The 20,030-nt window shown below is 38.1% G+C and overlaps 1 protein-coding gene and 1 pseudogene across 2 annotated transcripts in view; one reads left to right on the forward strand and one right to left on the reverse strand.

Moving 5' to 3' along the window:
* LOC111148443 (autophagy related 10) overlaps positions 1-20,030 on the forward strand; it is a 229,656-nt gene that overhangs the window by 15,361 nt on the left and 194,265 nt on the right. For both annotated transcript variants that reach the window (XM_022504988.1, XM_022504987.1), the window contains exon 2: positions 3,370-3,489. In XM_022504988.1, coding sequence (XP_022360696.1) covers positions 3,382-3,489 — 108 coding nt within the window. In that variant the 5' untranslated portion in view covers positions 3,370-3,381. The remainder of the gene's footprint in view (positions 1-3,369; positions 3,490-20,030) is intronic.
* Positions 15,218-16,113, reverse strand: LOC111148442 (annotated as a pseudogene).

Raw genomic sequence — 20,030 nt, forward strand, 5'->3', positions numbered from 1 at the left:
TTGGAACAAGAAACAACAAACAAAAACTGAAACTGAGTGGAAGCTGCTCCTTTCTCCAACCTACGAATTGTAGGGTCTGGAGATGACTGGTAGCCCTTACTTCCCCAGAGCAAATTTTAGGTCACTGCTTCTTTACATGTAGATATCCCAGCTCCTTTAGAGCTTCTTTGAAAATCTTTTGAGGAATTTTATATCCTATGAAATTCAGCTCTACCCAATATAGCAAGCTAGGTCTTTTTCTCACATATTCGCTGGTAGTGTCACATATCCCTTTTTACTGGTAGTGGCTCCTTTTTGCACCATCTTGAGAAGGAATCCAAGGCTTTGTTTTGGCTCATCAGGATCACCTATATTAATTTATTAGTGATTATTCTTGATGGATTTAGCATTATACACCATCTTCTACCATTTGTCCCTTGTCATTTACAAGCTCATTTGATCTTCCAGCTTCCTTAAAGAGCTCTCCACCCCCCACCAACTCTCCAGATAATTCTAAGTGACTTCAGCATCCATATGAAAAACAGCAAATATAAGCTTCATATTTTTCTAAACCTCTGAGCTCCAGCGACCTTTATCTGTAAGTTACTTTATATACTTGCTGAGACCTCCTGAAGTTCTAAAGTCTCAATGTCTTCTGGTCTTCCTTTTCCTTCCTTTCACTATGATGGTTCTTAGCCCTTTTTGGTATCTGATATTCTTTGATACTACCGTGTTTTCCCAGCCCCTTCAATCTTCTCTTGGTATTTTTACTTTCCTGCCTTATCTGGAACTATGAGCTTATTCTCACTAGCATATTTTATTTCTTCTTCTACCTTTATCCTTCCACTGAATCAGCCCAGCAAAACCTCAACTTTGCACGTGTGCTCAGTGCAGCTCCCTGCTGGTTCGTGTACCTGGGGAGCTGAGCATTGCTAATGGTAATCACAGCACCCTTCCTTCTTGTGTGGCATGTAAGTCTCCCGTTAGAATTTTATTACTCTTCAGTATTATACCTTTGAAGCTTTACCTCTGCCATTCTGCTCCAATAGAGAGCAGACAAGTTTAACTTGCATGTGACTAGACTATATCTGCCTACACTTCCTGCATCATGTTTGTGAGATCAGACTTGGAGTTCTCTGCACCCTAACTTGCCTTTGTTCATACCATTCTCCCTGCTTGGACTACTGTTCTCACCCTTGTGCTTTACTCAATGACAGTCTGCGCTACAAAAACTCTTATACAACTTCAAGATTCATCTTCATGCCCACCCCACATACCCTCCCACACTATCCTCTCTTGGTAAGGGACTCAATCATTTGTATATACTTTAAACATAAATCCTGTTTTCCAGTGCTGTAAGGATTGAGAGTTGATCAATTCACTGAAAAAGTTCATTAAAGCTAGAGTTAAAAAAAAAATACATGTAGACATGAAACATTTTATTTAAACTTAGAACAGAAATACATTCCTGTCGATTGTCTCATGTATGACCAAGGGATTTTCTTTGAGTATGTATACTTGAATGGAATTCATTGTTCCTTCATGAATATACTGAACGCAGAATGCATCCTCTAGATTTCTAGTTTGCATTTAAAAGAAAGAACTCAAGCTATTTATGTAGCATTGTGAACACAGGATCCTAGATTTGTATGGTTTTTTTTCCCTCACCAGTCTTTTCAGTTGCATTGTCCATACCTACTTCAATAAGAGTTTGTTTTTCTTATGGAGACTTACCTTTATAAAGTCTTTCTAAGGCATTAAATCATAAAAATAGCAGTTATTTTTCTTTTTTACTTGCATTTTATGGTTTTGGTTTGTGTAGCATTTAATTAAAGCATGTATTTATAATATACAAATGTGGTTTGTGAATATAAACTCAACTGATGGTAGCAGAGGTGCTCATGATCAGCATGTTGTAGACATCAGTATTTACCAAGGGAATGGATAGTATGTCAGTTAACTTGGCAAGTTGATTGACGGATGTTGGTTAAGAGAGTTTCTACTGTAATGATTTTTATTGCTTATCTCCCTTCATTACAGTGTGAGCTCTTACAAGGCAAGGGATATATATATATATATATATATATTTTTTTTTTTTTTTTTCATTTTGTATATCTAACCTTCACCTATGCATAGTACCTACTGTAGATATTCAGTCTGTGTTTCTTGGCTGAATGAGCAAATTCTTCTCTAAGTCATACTAAATTTGAATAATCAGAAAGAACGCTGTACTAAGAATCAGCTAGTATAGACAGATCACTGGCCTTGGAGCCAAATTGGGGTTTGAATCCTTTCTCATTTGCATTTCTTTTTTTTTTTTTTTTTAAAGATTTTATTTATTTATTTGACAGAGAGAAATCACAAGCAGGCAGAGAGGCAGGCAGAGAGAGAGGAGGAAGCAGGCTCCCCGCTGAGCAGAAAGCCCGATGTGGGGCTCGAACCCAGGACCTGGGATCATGACCCGAGCTGAAGGCAGCGGCCCAACCCACTGAGCCACCCAGGCGCCCCACTCATTTGCATTTCTTGAGCAGATTTCTTTCTCTTATTCTTTTGGGGAATGGGGGTAACAACAGTCTTTGGGTTGTGTGAGGATTAAATGGGGATATAAAGTGTTTAACGTAGTGCTTGACATAGTAAGCAATCAACAAGTGGTAATTTTCCTGATGATGCTCATTACCAGTGAGGAAAATGTAGGAATTCAGTTGGTCTAACTTTTTCATCAAAGGTCTTGAACTATATAATTTAACAATTTCCTTCTCGCTCTAAATTTCTCTTATTATAAACAATGGTTCATGTTTTGGACAGATTTTTGTAAGAAAATTGTGGCTATTCCTTGATTTGTTACATTTGTAGATTTGATAAAGTAGGTAATTACTTAGGTGATCATAACCTTACACCTTGAAAAACAAAACTTTCAGCCTTGAGAACACCATTTGTTAGTGAATTGAACTCTCTAATAAAGTGTGAAGAACAGAACAGCAGCTCAGCTTTATTAAGCACTACCACACTATCTATGTAAGAGCTAAGTAAGGTAGAAAGTAGAGAAGGAAGCTCTGAGGAGATTGTTCAGAAGCATTAGCTTAGAAGAAGTAAGATAAAATTAAGCTCTTGAAACTAAATTTATGGACAGATTTAACTTTTTGAATCATAGATGTGTATTTGTTAGAAATCTAGGTTTTAAGTTTTCATGTTGACCACATTTTCTTTCTGATTAAAAAATGGGGATAGGGTAAGAAGGATGGAAACATAGTGCTTTTTTGGAATGGCTCTGAGGATATTTCCCATTCTTTGTCTCAAATTTTGGTTTGTTTAAAGAAGTAAGTGATTTAGCAGAATTCCTTTTAGCATTCATTCTACAGCTCATACTTATACTTAGTTTTTATATTACAGTTATCATTTAGTATGGAAGAAGATGAGTTCTTTGGAGAAAAAACATTCCAGCACTTTTGTGCAGAATTCATTAAACATTCACAGCAGATAAATGATGGTTGGGAATGGAGAACTTCAAAGGTAAGAACAGAAACTTTTATTTTCTATTTTAATAAAGTGTTTTTTTCTTTGGCTATATAAAGCCTCAGTAATTTAAACTAATGTATGAAAGCTAGTTTGATTTAGTAAAAGGCTTAAATTGAAGACTGTTTTAAAACAGATGTCCATTTTATTGTTTCAACTATATATACTCATTATAATTGGGCTAATGAAGTATTATCTAGAAAAGTCCTTAGGTGACCTCCTTTAATTTAATAGATAAGAGTGCTTAGCATATTAATTATCTGAATGTAAACAGATGCTTCTGTGGTGCTTTAAACCATTTATTTACACTATTTATTTTCTTAGGAAAGTGCTTTTGTCCAGAGAGTGGAAAGATAATCCTGAAACCAAACCAGAGTCAAACAATCACAAAGTCTGAAATATTGAGGAATGAATTAATTGGAAATTTCTTAATGATGTAAACACATTCCAAAGCATTCTTTCTTTGGTTCTATTCAGTAATGATGATGTAAAAGGTCTATGGACTCATCTATTTCTACACATATACTTAGTATGGATTATACTTAGTAAGGTTTCTCTGTCAAAAGCTCCTCGAGATAATTTTCTGATAGGATAAATTTTCTCTACTTGATTTCTTAATCTGACACCTAAAAAAAGTGGTGATTCCCAATTTTGTGATTATTGGCTCTGTTTGCTATATGAACTCTGAGAGATGTGAATACTTTAGAGCTGATTCCTATGATTCAGAAGTAGGCCAGGGAAATGCAGTTCTTGACTCAATCCACAGTGTCACCAGAGAGAGAAGCCATGATTTCCCTTTGGGTCATGTGTCAGCTAAGCTTTCATGGGGCGGGCGGGAGTGGGGGAATATCATGAGAGACTCCAGCCCCACTCTTTAAGTTCGTGACTGGACAGTTCATAAGGCATCTCCTGCTCTGGGATAACATGATTTTATTATTAGCACCTTTTATTAATCTTTTTCCTGAGTGTTTTATAATTTTGATTGCTATTGTGTTTGAGTGTTTATTCATCTTTATTCATCTTTTATTTTCTTCATCCTGACTTTATTTATTTATTTATAATCAGAGATAGAGAGAGAGCACACAAGGAGAGGGAGTGACAGACAGAGGGAGAAGCAGGCTCCCTGCTGAACAGGGAGACCGTTGTGGCACTTGATCCCAGGACCGTAGAGTCCTAACCTGAGCTGAAGGCAGCTGCTTAACCGGCTGAGCCACCCAGGTGTCCCCATCCTGACTTTAATATCATATTTCTGATAGATGATTTCTTTAAAATTTGGCTGTTTATTCATTGGATAAATGTAGGTTTCTGATCCCATTTGATCTGTAATAATTTGTATGGTTATTCCTGAGAAACTTTTCCTTTCCTTTCCACAAATTTTTTTTTAAAAATAAATTTTAAAAAAGAAATTTTCTTGTCTTAAGCTAGAAGTAGAATAATAGATGCTCCAGCTACTATTTCAGTGACCTGGTAGAATGGGGGGAGGAAAAGGTTAGGGAGGGAGATGGGACTGTGTGTGTGTGTACATGTGCATGAGTGCATTTCCACGCACATGCACAAACACACACACACACACACACACACACACACACACACACACACACACGTTTGTTGGGGAATGCTGGGAAGGGTCTCCAGGAGGGAGATTCATGATAATATTATATCTGTTAGAAATGTCTTCTGTGGGCGCCTGGGTGGCTCAGTGGGTTAAGCCGCTGCCTTCGGCTCAGGTCATGATCTCAGGGTCCTGGGATCGAGTCCCGCATCGGGCTCTCTGCTCAGCAGGGAGCCTGCTTCCCTTCTTCTCTCTCTGCCTGCCTCTCTGCCTACTCGTGATCTCTCTCTCTCAAATAAATAAATAAAATCTTTTAAAAAAAAAAAAGAAATGTCTTCTGTGAATTTGTTGAAACTAGTGTGCCAAGAACTAGTTTCCAGGATTTGCTTTTATTCTTGTCTGTCCTCTGTTTCAGGGGTGGGGTATGGCTGTCATTGGCTTCTTGTTCGTTGCCATTGCCTGCTCAGTTAGGAAGGTTACCTACCCTTCAGAGTTAGAATTGCACCTCTAATTAAGGGCAGGTTTTTTTTGTTGTTTGTTTGTTTTGTTGTTTGTTTTTTAATGTGGAGGTGAGCCCACAGATAGTACCAAAACAAAACAGAACACTGTTTAGAGAAAATCTTTGTAACCTTAGGGTAAGGACTACAGACTCAAAAGCCCTGGAGTCCAGGTATTTGTAACATAAATGGATCAAGCTGCCAGGTACAAGACAATCTGGACCCTGAGTCCTAAGGCCTGTGCCCAGCAGAGTGTTTGCTCTCTTGCCAGGTTGGGAATGTGACACAGGGGTTACCAGACCTTTCAAGAAAAGTAAATTTTCAGATATTGGCAACTACTTAAAAAACATTTTTCAGAAACAGGACCAAACCCAACATGCTACTGTTGAATAATATGTGGGATATGTGTGGTGATTTACATTCTGTTATTGGGTATGTGTGTGGTACGACTGTGGTTTCTTGCCCAGCCCTACTTCAGTGCATGTTGCTGATCTGAATTATGTAAAGGGGGCTCTCGGCAAAGCAAATGCCTCTCTTGTGAATTTTGGTAGGTTAGTATTTTTGCCACTTAATATCTGCAGTGCTGTCCCACTTTTATGAAGGAAATTCTGAATCAGTCACTTGGTTTTTTTCTTTCAAACCTTTATCTCAGTCTTTTGTGGGACTGTTTGGAGAGAATACTTATACTGTTGTTTTACTTTATAGGCTCCAGAAATTTGTTTTTATTTTAACAAAAAAATAGTAGTCTTGAGGTAAAATTGGGTAACAACAAGCTGTGCATAAGTGAGGCCGATGAACCCTCGCTACAGTCAAGAGGGTGATCATACCCATTACCCCCAAGAGGATGCTTTTATACCTTTATAATGCCTCCCTCTGCCCCTGAAAGTTATCTATTATTTTTTTTCTCACAGTTATTTTTAAAAAGGATCTTATTTATCCCTTTATATAAAGCCTCCTTTAAAGAGTACTCAGACCTTCAGGTTTGTTTATAAATACCTCTCAGGAAGGTGACATACTCTTGTTGAAGGCCATTGTTTAACATAATGGTCTTTTAGATATTAAAGATATTCGTTAAGAGTATGAACTTCAGAGTTAGACATGGCTACAAATCCTTGCTCTACCATTTACAAGCTGGATTTTGGACAGATTTCTTAAAGTTTCTAAACTTCATTTTTTTTTAACCTATAAAATAGGAATAAAAATAATACCCACCATATAGTATGGTAGTTGTGTAGATTAAATGGGATTTACATTCAAAGAGTTTAGCACAGTCTCTGGCATATGGAAAGCCATATTATGGTTATGATTTTTAGCTGGTTGTTTGAAGTTTTTCAGTCTTTTATTTTAGAAATAATGCTATAAATGAAATTGTAGTTAAATTTTCAGAAAACTCTGTAAAAATCTATTTACCACCAAATATACAGTGCTGGTCTTTAGTGTATTATTCTGAGTCCTCCAGGATGAGAGGAAGAGCAAAAGATGTCAAACAACAACGAATGTATGCAATGAAGGCATTTTTTCCCCCCAGATTTTATTTATTTATTTTAGAGAGAGTGAGCGGATGCGCACACACTCCTGCGTACTTGAGTCCAGGGTGGGATCGGTGGGGAGGGGCAGAGGGAGAGGGAGAAGCAGGCTTCCTGCTGAGCAGGGCACCTGACCTGGGGCTTGATCCCAGGACCCTGAGATTAGGACCTGAGCAGCCACTTAACTGACGGAGACATCCCTTTCAGCCAACTCTGAAATACAATATTTAGAGAGACATAGAGAGAGAGAGAGAGAGAGAATGAACAAACACAGGGGAGAGTGGAATAGAAGAGTCTCCAAACCTAACTCACTGAATATTTTTGTTTTGAAATTATTAATCAAAAGGAAAGAAGCATTTATCTTACCTTTACTGTATTATCTGTATTTCATGTTAACTAAATAGACTGATTTGATAAGGAAACTTTTCCCCCCAAAATTATCCAACTGATAAATGTAGAAAGGATGGTAGAATTAGAAAATCACTACTTTTCAGTCCTTAATGAAATGAATTAGGTGGCAGTAATCAGTGGATGAAATTATTAGGTGAAGGGTTAATGGGGAATTTACAAAGGAGGGATTGAGCTATCATCACCTGAACCCTAGTGATTAATCATGGCATTACTATGGCATTACTAAAAATAGTACATCCAGATATTATATACTTGCTGAAGTTTTATAATTTGAATCGCAGAGCACAATCCATGAAATATTCTTGCCCAAAATATTGAACCTGAATAGAATCAATTAAGAAAGTCAAGTGATGGAGAACCAAGTTAATTGACACCACAGGAAACAAATAGAGAATAAAGAAATCTAAAGGGCAACTGACTCAATTTCCTTAAAAAGTTAATGGTTCGGTAAAGAAGTGAGGAGAGGATTGCATCTCTAACTATCTGGTATTGAAGACCAAGCTTGTTTTGTTTTTAAAGTACCCTTTTTGGGGGTTGCTTAGGTGGCTAGGTCAGTTGAGCATCCAACTCTTTCAGCTCAGGTCATGATCTCAGGGTCATGAGATTGAATCCCATGTTGGGCACCATGCTGAGCATGGAGCCTGCTTTACATTCTCTCTTTCCCTCTCCCTCTGCTTCTGCCCCTCACACTACTCTCTAAAAAAAAAAAAAAAAAAAAAAAAAGGTATCTAAATCCTTACTTTTCCTTTCTGACTTTATCTTACCTGAATTTATCTTATTGACCTAAAACAAAGAGTTTGAGCACTGGTAACAGTTTTTGGATTGACAACAATTAGTTCTTGAACTGACAACAGTTCAGACCATATTTTAAGCAGCACTACTCTAGATTAAAAGAAATTCAAGAGACATATCCTAATGTAACTTGTGAACCTTATTTGGATCCCAAGTCAAACAAATCAACTATAAAAGGACCTTTTGAAACACAATTAGGGATATTTGATTATGGAATAAAGTATAAGATGACACCAATTTAGCTTAACAAAATAAAAGACAAATCAGGGGTAGAAGAAGCAAATGTGGCAAAATCTTGTTATGTATTGAATATGGGTGATGTGTGTATAGGTTTGAATTTGGTACTCTAGCATACTTTTTACATAGCAACACACCAGAAATATTTTGATTACTTTCTTTACAGCTTAGGAACAGCTGATTGAAAGGGCTTATTTCCTAATTTAGATAGAGTAAAATTTTACAATTTCATTTTATTCTTAGAAATTTAAGTTGATTTTTTAATTCTTTCCTTTCAGTAGTCTTTCTGGTTAAATGCACATTGCTTTTCCCTAAAAACCCCCTCACCATTATCCTAATTACATCAAATTCATATTTTTAAAAATAGATTATAAAATATGTCAATATTTTACTTTATTCCATCCTTTAACACTATCTTGGTAGAAAACCCAGGTTGCCATTCCCATCAATCTTGCTGCCCTCCTGAATTTCATACTTTGCTTATTTGCACAGCTGTCTTTATTTTAAATGTCTTATAAAAAAATTTCAAATGTACGAAAGTAAAGAGAATGGTATAATGAATTCATATGTGCCTATCACCTAGCTCCCACAATTATCAACTCACAGCCAGGTACATACTGTTTTAAAGCATCACTAGCGTATATAAAGTGACAAAACATATCTCAATATAATTAACTTGGCTTTCTTTTTTCCTGTCTTAAAATTATTGGTACTTCAAGTGTACTCTAAATTTATTTCTCATTATATACTAAAAGTAATGAATAAACTCAGGAAAAGATACAAAGACATATTATTTCTATGTTTTTTTAAAATTTTTACAATTTTTAAATTTTTAAAAAAATTATGGTTGGGTGCCTGGGTAGCTCAGTTGGCTAATTGTCTTACTTTGGCTCAGGTCATGATCTTGGGGATCCTGGGATCTAGCCTGGCATGGAGCTCCCCACTCAGGGTGTGTGCTTATTTCTTTCCCTCTGCCTCTTCCCCAATCATGCACACTCTCTCTCAGATAAATAAATAGATAAAATCTTTAAAATTCTGGTAAAATACACATAACAACATGTAATTTACCATCTTAACCATTTTTTTTTTTTAAATTTTTTTAAAGATTTTATTTATTTGTCAGCACAGGCAGACAGAAAGGCAGGCAGAGGCAGAGAGAGAAGCAGGCTCCCCGCCGAGCAAGGAGCCCGATGTGGGACTCCAGGACGCTAGGATCATGACCTGAGCCGAAGGCAGCTGCTTAACCAACTGAGCCACCCAGGCGTCCCCCATCTTAACCATTTTTAACTGTGCATTTCGATAGAGTTAAGTACATTCTTACTGTGAATACAACCAAGTCCCAGAACTCTTTTCATATTGCAAAATTAAAACTTTGTACCCATTAGGGGCACCTGGGTGGCTCAGTGGGTTAAGCCTCTGCCTTCAGCTCAGGTCATGATCTCAGGGTCCTGGGATGGAGCCTGGCATCAGGCTCTCTGCTCAGCGGGGAGCCTGCTTCCCCTCCCCCCAAGCCCCCCCCCACTTGTGATCTCTCTCTCTGTCAAATAAATACATTAAAACAAAACAAAACAAAACTCTGTACCCATTAAATACTAAAGGGTATTCCCATTGGCCCCTTCTCTCAGCTGCTGGCAATCACCATTCTATTTACTCTCTCTCTGAATTTGATTATTCTAGGTATATCATATAAGTGGAATCATACAGCATTTATCTTTTAGTGACTGGCTTCTTTCACTTAGCTTAATGTCTTCCAAGTTTATCTATTATTTCTATAAATTTTGATTTGGGTTTTATGAAGTAGAGAGCTAAACAGAGAATTGGGATTGAATTTCTGTTAGATGAGGAATCCTGAATTGCATAGCCTCATTCTGTTAAGAGATTTCACTTCTTTTATTTCTAAAACACACTATTATTAAAGAGGATTAAAATTGCTTTCCATGTATATCTGAGAAGACTAGTTCTTGACCATGTCTCAAATTTGCTGATAATATATAAACCCAACTAGGTATTTCTATCAGAAACATAATCAAATTAAGGAGTAATAATGGAATTAGTATTTTAAGTACAGTTACTTTGCCTACCCATTCGCGTTAGTGATATTTATATATTGAATTGTTGGAATTAATGATTTTTATTTCAAAAATGAAGTGTTAAACACCCATTTTTTTTAATCTCTGCATACATAGTATGTTTTGATAGGCTCTTTGCTAAAGTTAAATGACAATTTTAAGGTTTACTAAAAGAAATAGACGTTTTTCATAGGTTTCTTAGATATCATGTTTTCTTATGTGAGTAACAAATCAATACCTTTGTTGGTTAATACTTAATTTTTGGTTAACTTTTCTTTTTTTTCTAGCTTATTTAAAAATTATATATCACTATATTAATAATCATTTTTAGGGAAGTTGTGAGCATGTTACTTCTGTTAAATTTTGGCATAATGCTGTATTTGTTTAAGCCATCCACTGTGAGTTAATGAAATATTATTTCTGGGCCCAAATGTCACTAGATAAAGATTAAATATATTGTATTGATATAGTCTCTTGATTAGACTAAAGTAGATTGTTTTTAGTGTATCTTTGGAGATTAGGAGAAAAATGCACTTGGAACAGCATGCTGTGTTTTTCTAATAAACATTGAATCATAGTCAGTTACACTAGATTTTTCATTCATAATTTATTGTGTGTTATGATATGATTTGTCACTTAAGCATATGCAAATCTTAAGCAATCATTTCAACAAGAGTAGGTTATATCACTTGTGAGTTAAATATTTTTGAGCATCACTTTTAAAGATTATCAAGAGTATCAGAGAAAGAAAAGATATAATACTTTACAAATTTATAAATTAAAATTTAAATAGTGATAGTAATTTTGCATGCTTAACAATTAAAAGCACATTCTTGGCTAATAGTGATGTTTGGGTTTCCTGGGCAGGGTGACAGGCTGTATTTCAAAAAGCCTTGTGGAGAGTTATCTTTACAGTGGTGAGTTTATGAAGCCCAGGATCATCTTACCCTTGAGTTCTAAAGTTTATATATAGAGAGAGAGAGAGGAGAGAGGAAGAAAGAGGAGAGAGAGAGAAGAAGAGAGAGAGAGAGAGAGAAAAAGAGGGGGATAGAGAGGGAGACAGAGAGAGAGAGAGACAGAGAGTATAGAGAGTCTAATTTATTAATTTATAACTAATAAAATTGTCAAGTGAACTGGAATGCTCCTGTCATGATGATTCATTTTTGCTTCGTAGATGGGCCAATCACAATTGTATGAACACAGAGTAAGTACAAATTCTCATGTGTAGTTGTAATACTGAGATATTTAATGACATAATCTGAGAGTGGCATACCTCTTGCTCTGTAATAGGGGTAGTCTTACCATTGAGAAGAAATTGCAATTTTAGGTTTATAGGGTAAGAATCTCTTGCTTGAACTGTCCAGGGGACACTGCCAATGTTTCCTTCACTGATATCTCTCTCTCTTTCTCTCTCTTTCTCTCTCTTCCTCTCTCTCTCTCTTTAAATTTTAATGATTGGCCAGTCTCTCTTTTGGTTGCTATCAGATTACAGTCAAATCTTGCTGGCTGGGGAGCCATTCTCTCTCATTAAATAATTCACCTATGTGCTCTACCTATTATGGGTTATTTTTAACTTGAAACTTGAACTTGAAAAATGCTTATTTCCAAAGCCTTGGGAAAGGCCTTCAACTATAGACAATATTATTATGATCATGGATATTTGTAAAAATATAGGGAAAAATTATAAAAAATCATACTACCCTAGTATAGTTGTAGTTGTTTTGATGAATTTCCCTCATATGTCTATTTCCAATTGGTATTTTTAATGAATATTATCTTAAAATTTATAAATTTGGAGTGCAATTACATATCTATAACATTGTCTTACCTTTTAGGAAAACAAGTTTTCACTTTATTTTTTTAAATTTAATCTTTTTTTTTTTTTTTCCTAAGAGAGGGAGAGAGGGGATGCTCAGGCCAGAGGAGCAGAGGGAATCTCAAGGGACAGAGAGAATCTCAAGTGGAATCCATGCCCAGCATGGAGCCCAAAGCAGGGCTCGATCTCACAACCCTGATATTATGACCTGAGACAAAATCAGGAGTTGGTTGGTTAACCGACTAAGCCACCCAGGCACCTCAATAAGTTTTCACTTTGTTAAATTTTATTTCTTTATTTGTCAGAGGGAGAGAGAGAGAGAAAGAGAGAGAGAGAGAGAGAGAGAGAGAGAGAGAAAGTGCACAAGCAGGGGAAGTGGCAGGCAGAGGGAGTGGCAGGCAGAGGGAGAAGCAGACTCCCCGCTGAGCAAGGAGCCTGATGTGGGACTCCATCCCAGGATCCTGAGATCATGACCTGAGCCAAAGGCAGATACTTAACTGACTGAGCCACCCAGGCATCCCAAGTTTTCACTTTAAAGATTGATTTTGCTAGGTAGTTTTGGAACTGGTTACCTAAATGAACTGTCTTCTACCTCTAGTACTTTTAAAAATAATTATTTGGTGCTTTCCATGTTATCTGACATAGTGAAAATATGGTTTCTTTTCCAATATTTATGGCTTCATTTTGGTCATATTATTAGTTACAGTTTCCAGATAAATTGTGTGTGATAGCAGCAATCAAACGTATTCTTATTTTACAGCATTCTTTTTATGCTCATGACACTCATGTAAGTATATAGGGCACTTAGGGCAGTCTTATTGTCTTCATTTTGTGTGAAGATAACTTGAATAAACGATAGACTTTGGCACCAAAATAACAACTGACGTGCCCGAGTTTGAGCTAGAACTGGAGCGAGAACTCAGGTTTCTGGACCACTTTAGTCCTGTGTTTAATGACATAAGCAGTCTCACAGTTCAGAATTCTGTGAACCCTGAGCTTAGTGTAATCAAAACTGAGCTCATCATCTTTCAACCTCCTCATTTGAATTCTTTGTTTTAGTAGGTGTTTCCACCATCCTTCTGGCTCAGGCCATGAACCTGAAGACTTTTACATTCCACTGTCTCCTCAGCACCTACACCTAATGGATCATTCCATCAGTTTATTCCCCCTTTAAACATGTTTCATATTGACTCAGCTCTGCCTCCTCTGCTCTCCTTTCCATTGCCACTGTCTTGGTTCAGGGGTTATTCCTGGTCTCTGTGTCTCATCTTGCCCTCTGCCAACTTGCCTTCATCCTAAAATGCCAACCTATTACTCCCTGGTTAAATCCTTCAGTGATTCTTCATGACTTCAGGCACCTTAGCTAAGCATACACAGCTCATGCCTAAAAAAGATGTACTCTTTTGAGTCTTGCTTCTTTCTTTCAACATTACATTTATGTATAGCTTCATAGTCTATGGTTGGTCAGAGTTATGTTCCAACACCCAGAGCATGAAGGGTGGAGTAAGATTTCCACTCGCCTGAAGGATCTGTATGTGGGCTGGGAGCACACTCAGAGTTCAGGCAGGCTTCTAGTCTGCCCTGGCTTCTAGTTTCTCCTGTATCCTCTGTGCACGTGTGCAGCCCTGCCATCAGCCAGGACATGAAGAGAGCCTGGTTTCCTTAAGACATGCAGATGGAAGGCAGCCAGGGTTGTTTGCAGAGTTCAAGTCCCTCTGTGGGTCTCTCATTACTAGGATCTTTCTGTTACCTTTCTGTTTATGTTGCTGGTTGGTTGCACGTGCTAACTGGGATGGCTACCTCAGACTTGCTAGTGAGATTGCTTACTTATACTGGAGACACTGCAGATATATCACTGGAGATATTTTTTCCATATTAAATTTAAGCATTACCTCCTTCAGATAGGCAACCCTAACCCTCATGTTTAGCTAAGATATGCCCCCTTCTCTCTATTTCCATATAACTGGTGCACCATTCTATGTGGTGATTATCTGTATACTTGCTTGATTCCCCATAGTAGTCTGAAAGCTTGACTGCCAGCACTTTGTTTCTGTATCCTCACTTCTATATCCTTGGTGCTTAGCATGATAAGCACTCTATACGCATTTGTTTGAGTTAAAATCATATAAGCTGCAAGGAGTTCTGCCAGGTTTGTTACTTATATAAATACATGTCATTGTATTTCATTTCATTGTATAATGTATTATTTGAAATAAGTGGGGTCATTGAGTAGTGTTTAAAAACCTGTTTGTTTTAGAAGAATTTTTATTAAATAGCAAAATTCTTTTTTAGTGGAATGAACCATTGGATACAATATTATGTAATGTCATCAGTGAACCCTAAGTTCATTACCGCTAAGCTCATTAGTAAATTATTTGATCTTTAGTAGTTTTTGACAGGATTTATCATTCTGTTCTTGTTACACTTTTACATTTGGTGTTTTCACTCTTGGTTTACCTCTTAGATTACTCTTCCCTCCTTTTCAGTCTCCTTTGTTGTTTTTCTTTTCTCTATAACCTTATAATATTAGTGACCATGCTATGTCTTACTCTCTTCTTTTTTTTCTTTTTTCACTTTATTAAAATACTGAGTTTATTTCACATGTATATTTTTGTCTCCTCACCATTCCATTTGTCTGACCACCACTACTACTATGTCTTATTATAACATTCCATACATATTTAAAACCAAGCAAAGGGTGGAGTTCCAGCTTTAAAAACTAAACAGGCATTTTAGTCAACACATTCTTGGCAATGGAACCTGGACATTTATCAGACATAGAAGAGAAAGTTCTCACTGTGCATTATAAAAGGGACAGCCAGATATCAACTGTTTCAGAAATGAAATAAGATGGAAAATTTTAACAAACTGTTTAAACTGTTTTCTTGAAGAGACTTCCTCCTCTGCCAGAGACCTTCAGTGGCCTCTTGGTCAGTCATCCGGAAACAATTCTTGACGTGATTGATGAACTTGGCTTCTACTTTGTGAAGAGAACCACTTACTTGCATTTTAGCTTTAATGTCTTCTATAGAACAAGGTCCTTTCGGTGTTTTGGGAGTCTTTTCCTGTGGTTTGAAAGATTTTTTTATCTTGGTGTTGATGGTTTTGACTCTTTTCCATTCTGGTTTGATTTTTGTACATTTTTGGCTGGAGTATCTTGTATAGATTTCTTTACTGGAATCTTTTCTTCAGTTTTCTCATCATCAAAATCATCATCATTATCATCATCTTCATCATCGTCTTCACTGGCGACAAGTTATATTTTTTTTCTTTGGACGCTTACTACCCCTTCCAGGGGCAGAATGCTTTCCAGATACACTAAGGAGTTTCTTCCTCTTTTTCTTCTGACTCTGCATCTTCCTCCACAGCTACTAAGGGTTGTCTGCTAGTACGCACAGGCCCTGAACCACATTTCAACTGTAAGACCACAGGTGGTGTTACTACAGAGCCCCGAAGGGAAACCGTTAGCTGTACAGACATCTTCAAAGTTGCCAGTGTGACTTTAATCGGACTGCGTTTGTAACTCATTGTGTCCGCTTCAACTGTGTCCTTTTCATCCTTTGAACCAACCCCTACACTGACCCTTCTTAAAGATAACTGGTGCTCATTTTCATCATTATCCACCTTGAAGGGATAATATTTGTCAGTCTTTAGGTTCACAACTGAAAGGATAGTTCTGGGGCCTCAGGGGACTCATGTCCATGTTCATTAAATCTTCCATGGTGTGGTGGCATGAACTTAGGTGGGAGAGAAGGCAGACAGAGATAAATGACTGCTGTTCCACAGGAGAGCCATGCAGGAGGGAATCACACCAGGGACTGTCTTATTCTCTTAGCTATTCTCATGAACATGGAGGTCATCATTTAAATTGCATCAAATGCTAATTACTTCCAAATATATATTCCCTGTCCAGACTTCTCTCTTGAATTCTAGATTCATCAGTCCAACTTCTTACTTTACATTTCTACTTTAATGTCTCCTCTTAGATCCTGAAGTCAACATATCCAAAATTAAACTCTGAATCTCCCCCCCCCCAAACTTACTCACCCACTACCACCCAAACTAATCTTCTCTCAAATGATAATACTCCATCTTCCCAATTGTTCAAGCTACTGGAGTTATCCTTATGTTCTCTATTCCTCTCAGACTCCACATTCAGTCCATTAGGTCATCCTGTTGCCTCCACCTTCATAATATCTAGGATCAGGCCATTTCTCATCATCTCCCCTTGCTATCACCCTGATGTAAACAACCATCAACTTTCACTAGGATTACCTTCCTATCTGCCTGCTTCCACCCTTGCCTTCTGATGGTATAACATTACCTTTTAAAATGTGAGTCACGGGGCGCCTGGGTGGCTCAGTGGGTTAGGGCCTCTGCCTTCGGCTTGGGTCGTGATCTCAGGGTCCTGGGGTTGAGCCCTGCCTCGGGCACTCTGCTCAGCGGGGAGCCTGCTTCCTCCTCTCTGCTTCTCTGCCTACTTGTGATCTCTGTCAAATAAATAAATAAAATCTTTAAAAAAAAATGTGAGTCATATTGCATCACTTCTCAACTCTAGGTAAAAGCTGAAACATTTATTTCTAAAAACATTTATTTATTTATTTGAGAGAGAGAGAGATTGCGTGTAAGCCCGAGCAGGGGGTAGGGCAGTGGGAGAGGGAGAGAGAGAATCCTCTAGCAGACTCCCCACTAAGTGCAGAGCCCCAAAGTGGGTTTTGATCCCAGGACCTTGAGATGATGACCTGAGCAGAAATCAAAAGTCAAATGTTCAACTGACTGAGCCACCCAGGTGCCCCACACAAAAACATTAATAATAGACCATAAACTATGGGACCTGCTCCTTTCTCACCTTCTTATTACTCTTCTGACTTCACCTCCTATTTCCCTTCCTTTCATTCATCACCATCCAGGCACACTGCTTCCTTGGTGTTCCTCAAACACACTAGAGAAACACTAGACAAACATTCCTGCCTGGTGCCTCTAAATTGTCTGGCCCCTTTGTGTAGACCATTCCTTTTTTAGATATGGCTGACTGCCCACATCTCACCATGCCCACCTCTTTCATGTGTTCTCTCAAGACATCTCCTTCTTACCACCATTAACAATGTGTTGGACCGCTTGGTCTCCCTACCTGCCAGCCTCACTCCTGACTTCCCTTATCCTACTCCATGTTTTCTTTTTCTCATACTACTATTCACCTTCCAATGTGCATTATAATTTACTTTTTTATTATGTTTATTGTTTAATGTCTCTATTTCCCAGATTAGTCTATGAGGACAAAGATCTTTGTTGTCTTTGCCGATATGCCCAATGCACTGAGAATATCACCAGGTATTAAGTAGGCACACAAACAAATATCTGTTAAATGAATGATTACCTGATTTTCTGTAAAAAATAAAAATTCACAGTTTGTCTGAAGAACTTTATTAGGTGAAAAGTTTAATTTGAAAAATTATGAGAAATTTTTAAAAATGCCGATGTTCTTTTATCCCTTAATTGGTGAATTAGGATCCATGAAAACACCATAAAATTTACATAAAAAGTTAATAAGTATCATTCAAATAACCTCTTCAGGGCAGTCTTTTTAATAAAACTGGCATTTCTGTAAAAGTGGAATTTTTCTATAATGATATGCAGAATAGTGGAATTTAATGCATACTTGAGATTTAAAAATAACCATGTAACAGTGTTTTGAGTGGGACCTTTTTATCTTGTTCCAGAATTGCAGCTAAGGCCTTAAGCTGAAGACAAAATACCCTGAGTAACTAATTTTCTATATTTAGATTGTTATGAATAATCTACTAGCCACTGGGATCAGAAACCTGCCTGTAGAGATTGTTCTGAGGAACCATTCCTGAAAAACTGGGATCCCTAACCCCACCCCAATATGAGAATAGGATTCAGCAGAGGAGAAGTGCAGAATTTGTGATGAGGAATGATTCCTTCCCCTCCCAGAGCCTTCCTTCCTTGTCCATGGAACCATTTATAAACAGTATGGAATGCCCTCAAGTCAGGAGGAGGGTCATTTCTTTTCCTAGTTGAACATTTGCTTAGCATTGGACTGGCTGGTCTGCCCTTTTCTGCTAAAACAGGGCTAAATGGAATTGAGAGTGATAGTACAGGGGGAATGTTTAATCTGTTTAATATATTCTCTCCAGAGAGTAGCTAGGCTTGGTCTATTTTTCTGTTGTCCTGCTCAAGCCAGGAGGTAAAGGCAGCTCTGCAGGGGTAGAGCATATATGGTCACTGCCTGTATCAGTAAATGTCCAGGGGGTGGTTTCCCTGCACGATCTTCTGAAGAGTCCATACAGTCACCCCACCAGGGAGCTGGCAGCTGTGTGCCTGCCACAAGCAGGGACACTGACAGCCAGTTAGTATCAGCCAGAGAAGCAACAGCAAACAGCAGACAGGATACTGTGACTCCAACCAGTTAAGGAAGGGGATAACTGTCCTTTCCGCTTCCAGTTCTCAAGCCATGGGCCCCTGGAAGCAATGGTGAGGGACGGCAGGTTACTCTGAGCAGGACTGTGCTTCATTTCTCCATTCCAAGCTGTAGAGAGTGTGGGTTGAACCAGGGAGAAAAGAGCTTCAAATCGATTTTGAGTCTGAAGGCTTCAAAATAACAACAGCAACAACAATAAGAAGAAGATTGAATTCTTTTTTTTTTTTTTAAAGATTTTATTTATTTATTTGACAGACAGAGATCACAAGTAGGCAGAGAGGCAGGCAGAGAGAGAGGGAAGCAAGCTCCCCGCTGAGCAGAGACACCCCGCCCCCCCCACCGCCCCGCCCAGAGGCAGGCAGAGAGAGAGGGAAGCAGGCTCCCCACTGAGCAGAGACACCCCGACCCCCGCCAATGTGGGGCTCGATCCCAGGACCCTGAGACCATGACCCAAGCTGAAGGCAGAGGCTTTAACCTACTGAGCCACCCAGGCGCCCCAGAAGATTGAATTCTAATTGTTTGAAGGATAGAGTTCTAATAACTGAAAACGCCTAACGAGTTAGTGTGTGGTACTGAGTTGTTTAAGGATCCTTAATGTATCAGTAAGGTATTGCTGCATAATAAACCACTTTAAAACTTAGTGGTTTAAAGCAACCATTTGTTATTTCTAAGAAGCTTATGCATTAGCTAGACCATTCTGTTGATCTGTGACAGGCTTAACTGATGTCCGCAGGGCTTGTGTATGTCTCTAACATCAGCTCATGGTGGGTGGGAGCTAGCTTGTCCAAGACGGCCTCATTTGGGATGATTTGACTTGGTTTCATGTTCCAGGAGGCTAGTCTGAGTTTGTTCTTATGGTGGTGGCTGGGGTCCTTAAGCAGAAAGTAGAAACACTCAAGCACTCTTTAAAACTTATATTTAAACTTTTCTTGGAGGCCAAGCTCAGAATAATTGTGGGAAGGCACTACCAAAGGGCAAGGATATAGTGAGGCATGAAAAATTGGGGCCATTAATGTGGTCAATCTGCCACACTTAACTGGTGGGAAAGGAGATTCCACACAAGAGAGTTAAGAGCAGTTATTGGGGGAAAAGTTGCGTATTTGTACTCTTGAGGAGTAGGAACCCTTTAATCAGAGGTTACAATTGATTTGGACTACATGGGTTCCTAAGATAGAGTCTGTTTCTTCTATATGTTC

Source organism: Enhydra lutris, unplaced genomic scaffold, assembly GCF_002288905.1.
Source record: "Enhydra lutris kenyoni isolate GAN:26980312 unplaced genomic scaffold, ASM228890v2 scaffoldscaffold19, whole genome shotgun sequence".
In the NCBI taxonomy this organism is placed as follows: Eukaryota; Metazoa; Chordata; class Mammalia; order Carnivora; family Mustelidae; genus Enhydra; species Enhydra lutris.